At 46.7% G+C, this 18,677-nt stretch overlaps 1 protein-coding gene across 1 annotated transcript in view; it reads right to left on the bottom strand.

The window, feature by feature from the left end:
• Nucleotides 1–18,677, bottom strand: part of DYNC1H1 (dynein cytoplasmic 1 heavy chain 1) — a 378,125-nt gene that overhangs the window by 98,826 nt on the left and 260,622 nt on the right. Inside the window, exons 54-55 of the mRNA XM_029597957.1 lie at nt 18,326–18,541; nt 15,534–15,746 (exon numbers count right to left, since the gene is read on the bottom strand). Of these exons, the coding sequence (XP_029453817.1) occupies nt 15,534–15,746; nt 18,326–18,541 (429 nt within the window). The remainder of the gene's footprint in view (nt 1–15,533; nt 15,747–18,325; nt 18,542–18,677) is intronic.

The following is an 18,677-nucleotide window of genomic DNA, read 5'->3' as shown; positions in this document are numbered from 1 at the left end:
AGTGCAGGAAAGATCTAAAAACGTGGCTCTTCCAAGAAGCATACATGAGTGAGAGTCAAGCCCAAAGCTAAATACTTTTTAGCTTTGTATGATTTTTATAGTGGTTTTATTTTCTTACAAATTGTTTTAGTAATTGTAACTTATGTTTATTACCTTTTTAATTGTTTTTAGGTGTATTTGTATTATATTTTTACTTTTTGATAATGAATATTGTAAACCATCGAGATGGATATTCTCCATACAACGGTATATAAAAACTGCTTAAATAAATAAATAAAATTTCTCCTTCCTATTTATTCAGCCAGAACAATCTAGATGCATGAGATGTTCTACTATGCTTCTACGAATTTCCGTCTCATATAATTTTGGTTTCGGCTCTGTTACTGTTAAAAGCTGTGTTCTATGTAAACAGATTTGATTTGTATCCAGAAAGTCAGTATTAAAAAAGCCTTAAATAAATAAATAAATAAATGTACCCAAACTATCTCTCTACTAGCTGGGACACTTCCAAGCCTGCTCAAGACTTCTGAATCAAAGGAAGCCTGTTCCCTGGCTTAAAGGTTGAGACAATAGTGCTTTGATTAAGTATGCAAGGAAGAGCAGGTTGCCACTCTGTAAATCTCCAATGACGACACCAGGGAAAGTTCTGCCCACAAAATTAAGATGAAGGCAGCAGTCCAGCAGCAAGAGGGGGCTTTCCAGTCTTTTGCACTAAGTGTCACATGTATGATTTTTTTTACCTGCTGGTGAGAGATTCTATGTATGCACCCAGTGCAAAGAGCTCCTGGCTCTCAGGGAACAATTCAATCTCTGGAGGCTAGAGTGGCAGACTTGGAGGAGCTGAGGCAGGCAGAGAGGTACATTAATGAGACTTTCAGGGATATAGTAGCCAAGTCCCAAATCCAGTCTGGCAGCCCCAGTGCTGCCTTGGATCAGAAAGGTCTCCCAGTTGGAGAACATCACCCTGGTGTAGCAGGAAGTGATCCTATAGCAAGGACCTGCTCTCCAGGTGATGTGTTGTCCTCTCGCACTATGGACAAGTCTCCCAGGGCTACTGCCCAGCAGGGAAGGGTTAGGTCGGCCATCATAGTTGGTGATTCAATGGTTAGAAATCGAGATAGCAGGGTGGCTGGTGGACGTGAGGACCACTTGGTAACTTGCCTGCCTGGTGCGAAGGTGACGGACCTCACGCGTCATCTAGATAGGATTGTAGTGAGTGCTGGGGAGGAGCCGGCTGTCGTGGTACATGTGGACACTGACGACAGAGGAAAATGTGGGAGAGAGGTTCTGGAACCAAATTTAGAATTTTAGGTAGAAAGCTGAAATCCTGAACCTCCAGGTTGGCATTCTCTGAAATGCTTCCTGTTCCACGTGCAGGTCCCAGAGGCAGGCAGAGCTCTGGATTCTCAATGCATGGATGAGATGATGGTGCAGGGAAAAGGGATTCAGTTTTGTAAGAAACTGGGGAACCTTTTGGGAAAGGGGGAGACTTTACCAAAAGGATGGGTTCCACCTTAACCAGAGTGGAACCAGGCTCCTGGCACTAACTTTTAAAAAGGAGATAGAGCAGCTTTTAAACTAGAACAAGGGGGAAAGCAGACAGTCACTCAGAAGTGCATGGTTCGAAGGAATGTATCCTTGAAGAATTCTAATGAAACAGTGGGAGCACAGAGGAGAGGATCACCTTGCTGGTAGCTGAAAGGAATCTAAGTTTGGTTTGGGAATTATTTTTTTTAAGTATTGGGACGAAGTAAACTATTGGGGTATATTATTTACTGTGTTTGTGGTTTTAATAGTCAGTAAGGCAGTGAATAAACAGAAGTTAGAGTGTTTGTATATCGCAAAGACAGAGGGGAGCCTCCGGGAGGCAGTGTGGCGCTTTATGTCCGGGATGGCATAGAGTCCAACAGGATAAACATCCCGCGTGAGAATAAATGCAAAGTTGAATCTTTATGGGTAGAAATCCCTTGTGTGCTGGGGAAGACTATAGTGATAGGAGTGTACTACCGTCCATCTGGCCAAGATGGTGAGACAGACATTGAAATGCTAAGAGAAATTAAGGAAGCTAACCAAATTGGTAGTGCGGTAATAATGGGAGATTTCAATTACCCCAATATTGACTGGGTAAATTTATCATCGGGACATGCTTGAGAGATAAAGTTCCTGGATGGAATAAATGACAGTTTTATGGAGCAATTGGTTCAGGAACAGATGAGAGCGGGAGCAATTTTAGATCTAATTCTCAGTGGAGCACAGGATTTGGTGAGAGAGGTAACAGTGGTGGGGCTGCATGGCAATAGTGATCATAATATGATCAAATTTGAATGACTGGAAGGGGGACAAGTAAGTAAATCCACAGCTCTAGTGCTAAACTTTCAAAAGGGAAACTTTGATAAAATGAGAAAATAGAACTGAAAGGAGCAGCTACAAAGGTAAAAAGTGTGCAAGAGGCGTGGACATTGTTAAAAAAAAAGTACCATCCTAGAAGCACAGTCCAGATGTATTCCACACATTAAGAAAGGTGGAAGGAAGGCAAAACGATTACCGGCATGGTTAAAAGGTGAGGTTAAAGAGGCTATTTTAGCCAAAAGATCTTCATTCAAAAATTGGAAGAAGGATCCAACAGAAAATAGGATAAAGCATAAGCGTTGGCGCTGGTGGTCTTGTCGGATTGGAATGTGGAAGTAGGCCTCAGAGAGGTTAAGAACTCCCCTGGTTGTACAGCCATGACGACAGAGCATAGAGTTTCCATACGGAAATGAATAACTCGTAAATGACTGGTGACACACTTGAGGTCCAGGATGGGGCGAAAGGAACCCTCCTCCTTGAGTACGATGAAATAGATGGAATAGCACCCCATATTTTCCTGGGGCACAGGTACTGGAATTATAGCCCTCAAATTGAGGGGTCTTGTCAAAGTAGATTCCACTGCCAGCTTCGTGTGCTGGGAGTGGCATGGAGACATCATGAATACGTCCCGAGGGATGCTGCAGAACTCCAGCGTGTAACCTTCTCGTATGATATCCAGTACCCATTTGACCAAAGTGATCTCGACCCACCACTGGTAGAAGAGGGATAGATGACCAATCTCCTCCTCCCGTGCACGATGGGTTGGCAAAGCTTCATTGGGGAGTTCAGGCCAAACCTAGCCCCTTTTTTTGGTTGTCGACTCTGAAAGGACTGAGATGTCTGAAGTGATGAGTTCCTGTAGGGTCGAAAGTGCTGGAGCCCCTGGCCCGACCCCTCATAGGCAGGGGCACTGCAACCTCTCTCTCATCTTCTGGTAGCCGAGGCACTGGAGATTCATCCCACTTACAGGCCAGTTTTTCCAATTCGCTACCGAATAGGCATCTTTGTGAGGTTTGCCTTACAGGTAGCATCCGCTGAACAATTTTGCAGCCAGAGTTGTCTTCTGGCCACCACCACTGAGGCCACTCCTCTGGCTAAAGTATGAACTAGGTCAGAGCTCGCGTCCGCTGGAAAGGCTGTGGTGGACTCCATAGCCTCTCTAGAATGCACCCCTGAGCTATCTGCCTCTCTCTCTCTCAAAGCAGGCAGGAGCAAGTCACCAGGGCACAATAGGAAGCATCTGTAGCATCACTGCTGTCCTCCTGACAGTCCTGGCTCACTCTCTTCTCTGTCCAGCATCCCTTTGACACAGAGCATGTGAGAGTGTGTGGAAGGAGTAAATGTGAGAGAGAGCATGTAAGGATGGAGCATGTGTAAGTGTAACGAAGGAAGCATGTGTGTTTATGAGTGACAGAGAGGAGTAATGTGAGAGAATGAATGGTTGTGTGTATGTAAAGAGATAGGAGACCACAGCTGAACTAGAGTCTAGATCCTTGCGGACCAAACTCTCTTTGGTGACTGAAAAACGTGGTCACCTTGGCATTCTGTCTTGTTGCCATGACGTCGAACTGGGGCTCTCCCTACCTGCACCGAAGAAGAGCAAAGGCTTTCGCCAACAATTCCCATTCTCCTGAATCCAGCCGCTGCCTGCTGAGATAATCCACCTGCACATTGTCCACCCCCACTACATAAGACACTAAGAGCACTGTGAGATGAATCTCTGCCCAGACAAAGAGCTTGTGAACTTCCTGGGCCATCAGACGACTCTTCATACCGCCCTGTTGATTGATATATGCCACCGTTGTTGCATTGTCCAAGAACACCTGTACTGCCCGTCCCCGAAGCCAAGGGAGGAAGAACAACAGTGCTCTCCAAACTGCTATAGTTTCCAAATGGTTGATCGACCAGGACGCCTTCTCTGGGGATCATCGGCCCTGCCTCTGAACCCTAACACATCGCTCCCCAACTGCTGAGATTGACATTTGTAGTGACTACCTCCCAGTCCAGAACCTCCAGAGGAACTCCCTTTTCCAAATTGGACCGCGACAGCCACCAGAAGAGACTGGACCTAGCTTCTTCCTGGAGCAGTAATGGTAGCTGAAATTCCTCCAATACTGGGTTCTTATAGGACAGGAGAGCTTTCTGCGAGGGACGCAGGTGTGCTAAGGCTCATGGGACCAGATCCAGTGTAGAAGCCATGGACCCCTAGGACCTGCAAATAATCCCAGACCTTGGGAATCCACAGGTCCTGCAACCGGACTTGACACTGCCACTTCAGGATCCTCTCCAGGGTGAGAAATACCCTGCCGATCCAGGTATCGCATTGCACCCCCAGATAATCCAAGGACTGGGATGGGTTCAGCTGACTTCGCCTGGTTTATCATCCAGCACAGGGACTCCAGGCGCTACATCACTCGAATGGAGACGAGGCACTTCACTTTCAACTTCGCCCATATGAGCCAATCGTCGAGATACAGGTGGACAAGAATCTGCTCTTTGAGGGCTGCCGCCACTACAACCATCACGTCCATGAATGTTCTTGGTGCTGTAGCCAGCCCGAAGGGCATAGCTTGAAACTGAAAATGCTTTCCCAGTACAGAAAAGCATGGAGATAGGCCTCTGTCAGATCGAGAGATAATAGGAACTCTCCCTTGCGCATGTCCTCTGTTTCCATTCAAAAACGTGGAACCTGCAACGTCGTATTGACCTTTTGCAGATCTAGGATGGGCTAGAAGGAGCCCTCCTTTTTGGGAACCACAAAGTATACGGAATACCTTCCTTGACAGAGGTCCCCTTGCAGTACCGGCAAAATGGCCTCCAATTGTTATAGGCGCAAGAGTGTGTCCTGTACCTCTACACACTTGGTGGGCGAGGTACACCAGGATGGCAACTTTGCGGGGCTGAGAAAGTTCTAACGCGTAGCCGTTTCTTATGACTTCCAGTACCCACTGATCTGAAGTAATCTTCCTCCTACCACCACGAGGGAGGAGTGGACCAGCTTGCTTTCATTGGGCAAACTTAACAGCTCCAGAGCCCTGCCGGAACCTTCTCTGGATGGTCTGTGGGTTCCTCGAGAGGACTGCTGCTGTCCTGATGCTTGCTTTGTGAAGAACCGGACGAGGTTCTGCTGGTGTGAAACCATCTCACGGAAGTGAGACCACAGCAGAAAGGTCTTCTTAGTGCCTTTCTTATCCTCTGGCAACCTATTTCCCTTGGAGTCGGCCAGATGCTTCATCAGCTTCTCCAGGTCTTCACCAAATAGTAACTGGCCCTTAAAGAGGAGATTAGCCAGTTGCGCCTTTGACCAAACATCCGTCGACCAGTTGCGGAGCCATAAAAGCCGTCTTCGCAGCTACTGCGGAGACCATATTACTAGAGGAAGTGTGGAGGATATCATGGAGTGCATCTGCCACAAGCCACACCCACCTCCAAATGAGCATCCTGATCCGCCTTTGGAGGAGCACCGGTCATGTCCTTTCCCTTCTGCACCCCGTACAGACAAGCTCGCTGCATAAGGCTAGCGCAGACAGCAGCTCAGACTCAGAGCAGAAACTTCAAAAAGCCTCAACAGGATTTCCAGCTTTCGAACCTGAACATCCTTCAAAGCCGCTGACCCTGCCACTGGAATGTTCGTCTTCTTGGTGACTGCCAACACCGCCACATCCACCTTCGGCAATTTCCACCACTCCAAGATATATTTGGGCAGGGGGTATAATCTGGCCAAGGCCCTGGCCATACGCAAGCCAGCCTCCGGGGAATCCCACTCCCAATCAATTTCTGCATCTGCTTCGGCAAGGGGGAAGTCCTCGGCGGTCCATGTAGCCCCTCCAACAGAGAGTTTCCCCCCGCCGTATCAGTCTTTTGGGGTCACTTTAACCCTGAGCTCTTTCAGAACCTGAGGGATGAAGGGACGCAATTTGTCCTTGCGAAATAACCAGACCATCTTAGGGTCATCTCCTTCGGCTAGAGGAACCTTGTCCGCATCCTGGTCCTCCAACACTCCAGCCCCTGAGTTTGCGCCTTGACCAGCAGCCTGGTCCATGGAAGGATCCTGCAGGTTAGGAGTTGTTGGATCCGCGCCTTCTGAATTGTCCGAGGAGACATCCCCCCAGGCACAGTCCAGTCCCAAAAGGCGCAAGATGCATCCTTTCCGCAGAGGCGCCGTAACCCAAGGCTTCTTAAACCCACCTCGGGCCGGCTGGGAGGCTGGTCGCTTAGCTGCCAGCTCCTGTCTGGCGAGATAGGCCTCATGCATAAGCAGAACAAAGTCCGTGGAAAAACCACCATGGTCCACCAGCTCCATGGGCACCACATCACCCCCGATTCCTGCAGTGCGGGAGGGGAGTCCCTGCCTTCCCCATCCAGAATAGGGCTTCTGCCATGTGGAGCTAAAATGGCAGCCAACTTCACCCCCCCCGGGCCTCCAGTACGGGTGCAAGGCCTGTTCCTAGTTGTATGTGAGGAGGTTCCCACACCTCTACTCACACAGGCTGGGCAAAGAAGGGCCACAATGAGGCAAGAGCATCTCTCCCCGCAGGCCTGACAGGATTTCCCAGGTGCAGGAGTCGGCATGGTGTCAGCAGCAAGACAGAGCTAAAAATAAACAGGAGAGCAGGAGAAAAACCAGGGTTGCAGCTGTGTCGCTGTCCGGGCTCCTGGTGCTGAAATAGCAGGAGCCTCTCCTCCCCCGATACTAAATAGGCACAGCCACCAGGAGGGAAAGAAACAAATAACCCGAAGGCCCTGACAGTCTCCAAGGCTCCCCAGCCCCCAAAGGAAACAGAAAAGGATACTATCCTGCTTCTGGGGCTCCAGGAAGCTGCAGCAGGCCAGTCAAGGATGAAGGCCTTCAGTGGAGCAAGGGAACCAGGGACCCCTGGCTTTCCCTCCCGCTGGAATCAAGGGTTGAGCCTAGCCGGGGATATCCAACCCCCCGCTCGCCCTGAGGGATGGCCCACAAAGATGCTTAACACCTCTGGGAGCTCTGGTCTTCTGTCTTCAAGTTCCTATACTAATCTAAGTTGGGGTTTTTTGTATCTAACAGACTGCAGGTTAGCACCTCTACCATCTGCTGGAGGCAGAGAAATACTGAGGTGAAATTCTTTCAGCACTAGGTGGCACTCTCTGTTAAGTAGCAGTGCCTCAAAAGTTTGTTCTCTCACTCCATCTGCTGTAAGGATGCATAAACCCACTTGTCTGGACTGATCTGGGGTATGAACAGGAACAGATTTCTCCACTTTCTAACATCCTCCTTCAATTTAGGTATAAAAGCCCCTATAATTCAATTTACACAAATCCTCCACTTTCGACCCTAGGGCAATACCCAAATACTGGCTTTTCTTTGTCACCCATTGCAGTGAGCAGTCAATATTCGATCGAGGACTCCAAGTGGTCCTCCCACAGGAGCAAAACTTCAGATTTGGTAATATTAACCTTGTACCCAGAGAAGCTGCCAACTTCACACAGTTTGTCCAACATAACAGGAAGAGATGTTCCCTGATTTGAAATATATGAGCACATTGTCTGCATACAAGGCAATTTTTTGTTCCATCCCTGCCATCCTAATACCACTAACACACTCTTCCCTCCCAATAAGGTTCAATAACCAATGCAAATAAAACAGGGGATGGGGGCATTCCTGATGGGTGCACCACTATGAAGTAGGGCACACAATATACAAGGAGTGCAAATATACCTTTGTATAGATCCATAGTGATATTTTGTTTTATTACTCCTTTCTGAAAATTGCTAATCCTAACATTCTATTTGTGTTTTTGATTGAAATCCTCAGCATAGTGTACAACAGCAAAGTATTATCCACAATGACAAGGTCCTTTTCCTGACTGGTAACTAAGAAAAAATCAGGAATTGTGTACATGCAGTTCTGATTATCTTTCCCTTTGTGCATCACTCTGCAGCTGGCCACATAAAATTTAGTCTATTTAGGTGCCAGTCTTACCAAGTCCTTCCTCTAATTCCTCAGCCTACTCATATTGCAACTATGAATAATTTTGCATCACCTGCAAATTTGATCACCTTTTTCACTCCCTTGTCCAGATCATTAATGGAGAAATTACTTACCTGATAATTTTGATTTCCTTAGTGTAGACAGATGGACTCAGGACCAATGGGTAAAGTGTGCTCCTGATAGCAGTTGGAGACTGAGTTTTACGGCCTGGTGTAATATTTTCAGTTTTGCCTTGTAAATTTGAGTGCTGGAAATTGGCACTGTTTTGGTATGGGATGTTTATGCAATTTCTGTTCAGAGTACTTATCTTTCTCTTGTGTCATTCTTAACAATACAATACAATTGTAATGAGCAGTGGTGTCACATATGTGAGTGTGGTGTGTCAGTGTGTCTCGATGGGAAAAAGGTTGAGAACCACTGGGTTATAGGATAGTAAACAGAGTAGGACTTAATGGTTAGTTTTTCCAGTGGAGAGAGGTGAATAGTGGAGAACCCCAGGGATTCATTTTGGGACCAGTGCTTAATGTATTCATTTCCTAGCGTGAAGCAGATGGACTCAGGACCAGTGGGGTATAGTGTGCTCCTGATAGCAGTTGGAGATGGATATAGATTTCAATCTGACGTCAGTACTACATATACCCATGCAGGAAGCTCTGCTCTTCAGTATTTCTCCATCTCCTTAGCAGTTCAGGACTATACACACGCCTGCACAGCATTAGAAAATCCAAACCAATGGGCGATCGTGGTCTTAGATGCCATATTACCCCTTTTTGGGCCACTCCAGAGCACAAAGATGATTTGAGACACGAAAACTGTTGGTAACCTCCAAAGCCCTATGAACATCCAATTTCCTTAAGTCTTTAGAAAGAGGATCCGACCGGTCCAGGTCTGAAAAGGACGGAAGCTCCACCGATCGATTTAAATGAAAGGAGGAAACTACCTTGGGGGAAAAACTAAGGAACCATTCGCAAGGATACTCCAGAATCTGAAATCCTTAAGAATGGCTCCCTGCATGATAAAGCTTGAAGCTCGGACAACCTACGAGCAGAGGAAATCGCCACTAGAAACACCACCTTCAACGTGAAGTCTTTCAATGTTGCTCTTTTCAAAGGTTCAAAGGGCGCAGCACACAAAGCCATGAGAACTAAGTTTAGATTCCAGGACTGACAAGGATGTCTCACCAGTGGGCGTAAATGCTTCGCCCCCCTAAGGAAGTGAGACATCTGGATGAGCAGCCAACGCTACCCCCTGTACGGTACCGCGTAAACAAGGGCTGCCACCTGCACCCTCAAGGAACTACACGATAATCCCTTAGCTAAACCAGCTTGAAGGAAACACAAAATATCCAGCACGGTAGGCACAATCTCCCAGTCTATGCACCAAGCCTCAAAGACCTTTCATACTCTAACATAAGACAGGGAAGTGGAAGCTTTACGCGACCTCAAAAGTATAGCCACTACAGCGTCTGAATACCCTTTGCACTTCAGACACTGCCTCTCAAAAGCCATAACGTTAGACAGAAGCGATCGGCCTGGTCGAAACAGACGGACCCTTGATGAAGCAGGTCCGGAAGATCCGGGAACCGCAGGGTACCCCGCCACTGCTAGATTGACCAGATCCGCAAACCATGGACGACTCGGCCACTCGGGAGCCACCAGGATCACTTCTGCCAGGTGTAGTTCTTTTCGCCTGAGCACTTTGCTGATTAGAGACCAAGGTGGGAAAACCTAAAGCTGGACATTCGGCCAGGAAGTACCAGAGCGTCTACTCCCTCTGCTCCCGTGTCTCAGCGGCCTTGGAATTCTTGAACATCGCCATCAGATCCATGCAAGGCGTGCCCCACGTGTCGCAGATGAGTTGAAGGCTCCGGCCAGCTCCCACTCTCCTGGATTGAGACTATGTAGACTGAGAAAATCCATGTGAATGTTGTTGACCGGCAATGTGGGACACCGCTATGCTGACCAGGTTCTGCTCCGCCCAGCTGATTAACTGATGAGCTTCCAATGCTACTGGTTCCTCCTTGGCGATTGATGTAAGCCAACGTGGTCGCATTGTCAGACAGCACCCTGACCGGCTTTCCCCTGAGGAGCGGGAGGAAGGCCTGCAATGTCAGTCGCACTGCCCTGGTCTCCAGACGATTGATGGACCATTGATACTCCTCTTGGGACCACTGCTCCTGCACTGACTTCCGCAGACAAACTGCTCCCTAACTGGAAAGGCTGGCATCCGTAGTCACCACTGTCCATTCTGGCACGACCAAGGGAACTCTGCGGCTCAAGTTGTCTGAGAGTAGCCACCAATCCAGACTGGACCGTGCGGACTCTGTTAGCAGCAGGGGAAGATGAAATTGTTCAGAAACCGGATTCCATCGGGAAAGCAATGCTGATTGTAAAGGCCACATGTGAGCTAAGGCCCATGGAACCAGTTCCAGGGTCGAAGTCATGGACCCCAGGACCTGCAAGTAATCCCAGACTTTCGGAGGATGTTTCGACAACGAGACTTGCACCTGCTCTTGCAGTTTTGACAATGCGTTCGGACGTCAGAAAAACTCTCCCTTGTCATGTGTCTAACAAAGCCCCCAGAAATTCCAATGACTGGGAGGGAATTAGACTACTTTTGGCCATGTTGACCACCCAGCCAAGCCCTCAATTGAAGCACCCGGTGGATCGCTGCCTGGCAAAGCGCTTCCAATTTCGCTCAAATCAGCCAATCGTCCAAGTACAGATGTACCAAAAATCCTTCTCTGCGTAGTTGTGCTGCCACCACCACCATTATCTATCTTGGTGAACGTCCTGGGTGCGGCAGCAAGGCCGATAGGCAGAGCTTGAACCCATGGTGATCAGACCGGATCCCGATGTGCAAATACGCCTCCGTCAGATCCAGGGATGCTAGAAACTCCCTCTGTTGAACTGAAACAATGACTGACCATAACGTCTCCATGCGGAAGCGGGGAATCTGAAGACATCTGTTGACCCGCTTTAAATTGAGAATGGGCCGGAAGGTCCCCTCTTTTTTTGGTACTGCAAAGTAAATGGAGTCACGGCCCCTTCGTTGTTCTGTTGGAGGAACAGGAGTAATTGCGCCGAGCTCGAGAAGGTGCTGCAATGTCTCCCTTACCGCCCGACGCTTTGTTGCATAACCGCATGGGGAGACCAGGAATGATGGCGAGGTCGGCATGAAAAATCTAAAGCGTAGCTGTGTCTTATCACAGAGAAAACCCACTGGTCCAATGTGAGTTTGGTCCACTCCTCGTAAAACAGACAGTTTGCCCCCTAACTACCGGAACAGAGGAATGGACTGGCTGCCCATCATTGTGAAGGCTTACCGCCCTGTGTGGACTGGGTGTTACCAGGCCTACCGAAGCGTTGTCCACGAAAGGACTGAGGCAATGACTGCTGCCTGCCAGAACTCTGACGAAAGGAAGAAGTGGGCGTCTGTGGTGCTCTACACTGTATACCCCCACGAAATAGAGACCTAAAAGAAAAGGAACCTCTCTACCTAGGTCTACCTTCCGGCAGGTGATGAACCTTATTCTCCCCCAGAGACTGAATCATGTCCTCCAGTTCCTTACCAAACCTTAAAAGGCAGGGACCCCAGCTGGGATTTGGAAGAAACATCCGCCAACTAGTTTCATAACCATAAGAGTCTGCTCGTAAAGAAAAACTGCTACACATAGCCGCTTGGACCCCATGTGCTGAGACCTCAAAAATCTTTTTGAGTTAAAGTTCCAACTTTCGATCCTGAAAATCCTTGAGGGCCGTTGAACCAGTAACTGGGATGGTGGTCTATTTTGTGACTGCCGACACCGCAGCAACCACCTTGGGCACGATAAGAAGATCCAAAGCTTCCTCTGGCAGAGGATTTAGCTTAACCATCGCCTTGGAAACCTACAGGCCCAAGTCTGGGGTGTCCCATTCCCGGAGAAGCAAATCCATGGCCGAAAAATGAAATGGGAAGAACGAAGGCGGACCCCGTAGGCCTAACACTGGATCCGTAGACCCTAGTCGGGATTCCTCAAGGAACGCCAATACCCAACTCCCCGAAAATAGCGGGAATAAGAGGCCCCAACTCTTCTTTCCAAAAGAGACAGACTACTTTCAGGTCGTCTCCGTCCAACACATGCGATCCACGCGGAGCACCTTGCTGCGGGTCCGAATCCCCTTCAACCCCCCTTGGAGGCTGGGATGGCAAGTCTTGATTATCCTGTTCCTCAGTACCTGAAGATGAATTCGACTCAGTATGAGGTGCCACTGACCTTAATGGCCGCTTGGCCCTAGAGGGACCTGCCTCCTCCGCACGCTTGGATCGCTTCCTCGCCCTGGGAAGCGAGTCCGCTAAAAGGAATGTGTCAGTACTCCTCTTTTTGCCTGCTTGCCAGGCCTTAAAAGCTCTGTGCAATAAAAAGCACAAAATCTGAGGAAAAAGAAGCTGCAGACGATGAGTCATCCGAATCCCCCTTAGGGATATCCTCGGAGGCTTTAGAATCAAGCCCCCCTAACTTGCCCCCCTCAGGGACTATCCTTTGAGGAGACACATGCGGCGGGAGATTCCCCTCCCCCACCGCTGATAGTGCCGCTGACCTTGCTGCCGCGAGGGAATCCAAGATGGCGCCCATTTCGCGCTTAGTGGGAACTGGCCGAAAGAAGGGGGCTGCAGCTCTCCAAATCCTCCGGAGACAGTCTGGACCCATAGGACGACCACCCCCCCCGGGGTCGTGGAGGTTCCCTCTCCCCCTGAGACAAATTGAACAAAGGCCGTCCCTCGAGAGCCAGGCGTGCGTGGCGCCGCACACCCAACACGCGGACCTCCACGGCATGTCTTTCAAGAAAACAAACCAGGCATCCCCGTACCTAAAAATAGTCGAAAAAGCGGCGAAATGCAACGAAAGGAGCCCAAACGCGAATGCAAGGAAAGGGAGAGTGTCCAGGGAGCAAGAGAAAGTAAAAACTACCAAAAACGTTCCCCCCCCCCCCCAAAACTTGCCCGACAGCCTCCGGGGTCCTGGTTCTTCTGGGAGGAGTGAGCGGGCTCTCCGGTATCACCCCCAGTGCTACACGAAGATGGCAATAGGGCCCTCGACCCTGAGCCGCAGCTGCCTTGACAATCGGGGGGGGGGGGGGATGGTCCCCTCAGGGCCTAGCAACCCCCTAGGAAGCTGAAGACTGTCTCCTTACCGGCTTTTTTTTTTAAAGTTATCTTTTAATGCTATCTATCTATATTACAACCTTTCTTATTCCTCACTAAGCAACCAGAACAGACTGTAGATTCTGCACCTCCACCATCTACTGGAGACAGAGTCCGTCAAAACATCTGCTGGAGGGGAGGCAGAACCCAGGAGTCTGGACTGATCCGGGTACATACAGGGAAACATCCAATAATTAAAAACTCATACCAAAAATTTCTAGAGACCAATAAAATATTTCCAAATAGCAGGCACAAAGACCCAATAATGAAAAATGATAAAAAAAAAATGCTTTGCTCTGCATACCTGGGAACATTTGATGTCCAGGTGCCCTGAGATTGTTTTGAGTTAGCAGGAGGAGGGATGGTTTGCTTGCAACTTTCTCCTCTCTCTCACACTGGCTCTCAATCACACACATTTACACATGCTTTTTCTCTCTCACTTATATACGCTCTTAATCACACATTTACACTCATGCTGTCTTTTCACACACACACACACACACACAGGCTTTCAATCACACACTTACATACATGGCTCTTTCACTCTCAGACTCATTCACACACTTACAAATATGCTGTCTCACACACAGGCTCTCAATCACACTCACCTACACAGGCTCTCGATCACACTCACCTACACAGGCTCTCAGTCACAAACATGTTCTTAATCATACATTCACATGATCTCTCACGTACACACTTACAGTCATACTATCTCTCACACAAAGGATCTCAATCACACACATTTTTACACAAACAGGTTTTCAATCACACACATACAGGCTCTCAGTCACTCACTTACATACATGCTGTCTCTCTCTCTCACACACACACATAGGATCTCAAACACATATGCATGCATGCTTTCTCACTCTCTCCCCCCACCTAACTAGCGGCGGCAGCAGCCTCCTCCACTACCAGTCCTCGCGGCCTCGAGAAAGGACTCCCATCGGCCCGGGGGCTGACGTTGCTCCTCTTGTGCTCTGTGCCGCGCTGCTCATTCTTAAGGCTCATTCTGTGTCTTTCTTCTTCGGGCCATGTGCTAGCACTAGCATGGTCTCTTCTTCCTTTGCGCGCATGGCCACTGCATTCCACTTCCTCTTCCGGACCACAGGGGGCGAGAAGAAGAGACCATGCTGGTGCTGCTGATTCCAGCTCTTCTGCTGCATTCCGCCCGGGCTATTAGCATTTTAAGCCCGGGTGGAGGATGAATTCCTATTTCACTGGGGCGGGGGAGCTGAGCCCTTGGGGGACCGGGAAGTGTAGCGACACACCCGTGTGTGCTTCGGGACACACTGGTGTTGCGACACACCGGTTGAGAACCGTTGCTATAACCACTTACCAAGTCCATAATAGGACATTTTTGCAGAAATTAGTCATGGGATGGGAGGCAATTTCCAACAAGGGGCTAACAAAAAAAATGTGAACAGTGCAATTATAACCAGCATGGTATTCTGGGGTCAGCTGCTATACATATTGCAAGTAGTCTCTCCCGAGCAAATGGTGGAAATATATATAAATATATAAATATAAGGTGATATACAACAGAAAAAGCTCGCTTCCAGAAAGTATATCCTCATAATGCTACTAATAGTTTAGTGTCTACAAGTGAACACAATCATGAAATTTAAAATAAAGATACTATTTGCATTTGAATTCTGCAACCGACTAGTAAACACCAATTTCTTGGATAACAGATGTTTGTGCATAAATCTTAAGGAAAATGAGTTGGGAGGAGGACAAATTCACCCAAGTATATGTTGGTTTCAAGATTGAACAACTAAAAATTTAAGGTATCACTAATACATTTAACATACAAAAAAAAATAAAAATATGCAGCATGATCTAATGGCCAACTTCCCTGGTTTATAAGTTAGATAAAATGATTTTTTTTACATCTACACGATACCTTACCTTCAACATCCTTCCCTATGTCATCTGACACTACAACAAATTTCTGCTGATTGTTTGGGATATGAACATTAACGGCTATAAAGCACAGTAGAGATTTAAACAATTGCTACTTTTTTACCTGGATATTGGCTTGCTGTAAGTGATGAGACCAAGCAGTGAATAGATTCTGTCGCATTTGCTGGTCAAAGTAACCAGCATAAGCAATAAATGCAGCTGACAGCAAACAGTCTCCAGCAATAGTAGACATCTGGTTCTTGAATGTTTCACTTGTTTTCTCCCACCTATCACGTTCAGCAGACAAGCTCTTTAACAAAGCTGTACTACGGTTCACCTACAATTTTTCAAAATACATTGTCAGAATAGAAAGGTACAGTATGCAACTCTAACCCATCCAAAATTAACATGCACACATTATTCTACAACATCCTTGTACATTCACAAACAAGCCTCAGGAAGAGGCAGTAGTACCAATGCAATAACACAAGTACATACTAAGAACAAATTTGCCACAGACTAATAAATGCAATCTGCTAGCCAGGTCTGTTGGTGTCAAAAAAAAAAAAAAAAAAAGCTCGGGGGACTCTAAGGGCTTTCATCTGCTTCAGCTATCTTGCAAGGCAGTATATGATATGTAGCTGTACTCTTATCAGTATAAGGGAAAAAAAATGGAGGATGATTGACTTAAGTGGAAGTTTGACCCCACCTTAGGAAAACATTTAGGTACAAAGAACCAACCTGTTTTACGAAATTTAGTGTAAATTGGCTAAAATTGTTAAGGCCTGTAGTGAACTGACTGAATTGAAGTGACCACACACACCACCTTCTAAGGTCAGATACATGAGGAGAAGCTAAAAGAGGGGTATTTTCATCAGTTAAAAACCAACACACACTAATTTCCCATTTCAATGCAAGGTCCTCTGGAAGGCTGAAAATGAAGCAGGCCTTGTATAAATCTGACAACTAAAGGATGAGCAGATATCTGGTTACTTTCTACATACTGGTGGTAAGCATCAATTACAGCTAAATGAACTCACTGCAAGAGGCAGAAGGTATTCCAGAAAGCTTTTATAGCATCATGAAAGGAAACTAGAGACTTGCCCTCACATATGAGACAAGCCTCTTTCAAAGCTGTAAAAGCCTGCCTGGCAGACTCCTGGCTTCTAAGTAGACAGACACTTCCACAGATACACTAAGACAACTTGACATTCTCAGCATCCAAGCCAGGAGAACTCGAGCTTGCACACAAGGAAACCTTGGTTCTAATTGATCAGGCCTGGAAAGGATTCCAACCTAATGGATTCTGCTTGGACACCTTCAGAAGGCGAGAGAACCATATCAATTTCAGGCCCCTCTGAGTTTTAACAAGGACTCGGCTAATGGTGCAAGAAGATATTTATGCTGACCCCATTTCCACAGTGAAGGGAGAAAGTATCTGTTGCTTGATTTGTTTAGAAAGAGAAAGTCAAAGAAAAAAAATCTGAGTAAGACATGGCCCTAAGCAAAGAGTAGTTCAGCAAAACAGAAGGCCTGCTGCAAAAGTGAACAGAGAAATGACAACCCCCCCCCTCCCCACCACCAAACTTCAGTGTCAACATGCCTAACTAGAAATATTTTCTCTTAATATTTGTGACCGCATAAAACAGCATGAATAACACTCAGCAGAGGTCTGGCAAGATACTCCACAGATAGTGGCTGGCTGTTGGTCCCTTCTCAGCCACACTCAAATTTGTTTTGGAAAGATCTCCAAATGTTGCTCCGACATGTGATCTATGCACCTCCACAGAAGCTGCTTATCACAGAACAGCAATATCCTTAGGTGGAATGATATTTGATAAAAGTACAGAAAATAAAACTGTTTAAGTCAACAGCTATTGGAAAATATGAGTATCAGCATTATGGAAACGTGGAGATCAATATTCAGTAAGCTGGCAAGTTGTCTGGATACATTTACCTGGACAACTTTAGCTAAATATTCAGCAGAACTTATCCATTTATCCATGTTATGTTGCTGTTCACAGCTCACTGAATATTGCACCCCCCTCTCCCCCCGAAAAAAAACCCAAACACAAATCATACAAACAACAAATCCCCTTGCATATCAAAAAATTGTAGCACAGGCCAAGCCCCCCCCAAAACATGTTGAATTATCAGGGTCGATCAGTGCAGATCCATTCCCTCATTTCCTACCTTCAAAACAATTGTGGGAAAAAATTGCTCCCAACCTGTGAAAATGCTCCCAAAACAGAGAGGAGGAGGAATGTTCTTAGACTAAAAACATTTTTTCCAGCTAGAGTAAGCTAGATAAGTTTTAGCTACTCTGCTGCCCATATCATGTCTTAATCTAAATACATTTTGTGCAGGTAATAATTTACCTGGACAAAACTTAAATGGCAACAAAAAAATTCACAAAACAGCAACTAGGAACCGGGCTGCTTCCATAGTTGGTCCTATGCTATGGAACTCTCTACCGTCTCCTCTAAGAACAGACCCCTCTACACCTTCCTTTAGAAAGAACCTTAAAACGTGGCTTTTTATCAAAGCTTTCCCTCAACAAATCTAATAAGTAACTCCTCTATTCTGTTTCTCTGTCTTTTCCTTAAGTTCTTACTATTTTTAGAATAACTGGTTATTATTTTATATAGGACTACTTTGAATCTATGTTATTTTAATTTGATGTTATAATTTCACTCTTAATGTTTTAGAATTGTTTCAATGTATTTTGTCCTCAATATTTTATATGATGGCAATTCTGTTTTCTGTAAACTGGTGTGATATTTTGAATTGAATGTCGGTATAAAAAACAAATAAATAAATAAAATAAATAGGTGGAAAATAGACAAAACCCAGCATTTGAATAACTCCAAATGTTAGCCTGATAAAGCCTTTGAATAATTCTTCTTTTGATCTTACTTTGGCTTCCACAGCAGCCAGGTCTGCTTTGATGGCTTGGGCCTCAGAAATGAGCACTGCGTATTCTTCCTTGTACCGAGCAATACTGGCTTCCAGATCACGAATCATTTGCTCAACTTCATTCGCCTTCTGTTGGTTGTCTTTGGCATCATCCTCCAGTTTCTGTAGTTCATTACGCAGGGGCTCGACTCGCTTCAGCATATCAGCATAGTTGAGCTGTAAATTATACAAGGCCATAAATTAGCCCTTCAGTCTTGTTCTACATACAAAGCAGGATATGACCAACTAGAACAAATTCTCAAGAAGCATTACAACCAAGCATATGGACTGGTTACACATTCATTTGGTCCTC

The sequence above is a fragment of the Rhinatrema bivittatum genome, chromosome 4, assembly GCF_901001135.1.
Source record: "Rhinatrema bivittatum chromosome 4, aRhiBiv1.1, whole genome shotgun sequence".
NCBI lineage: Eukaryota > Metazoa > Chordata > Amphibia > Gymnophiona > Rhinatrematidae > Rhinatrema > Rhinatrema bivittatum.
Note: the sequence above shows the minus strand (reverse complement) of the source record. Positions and strands in the feature narration are given on the sequence as shown.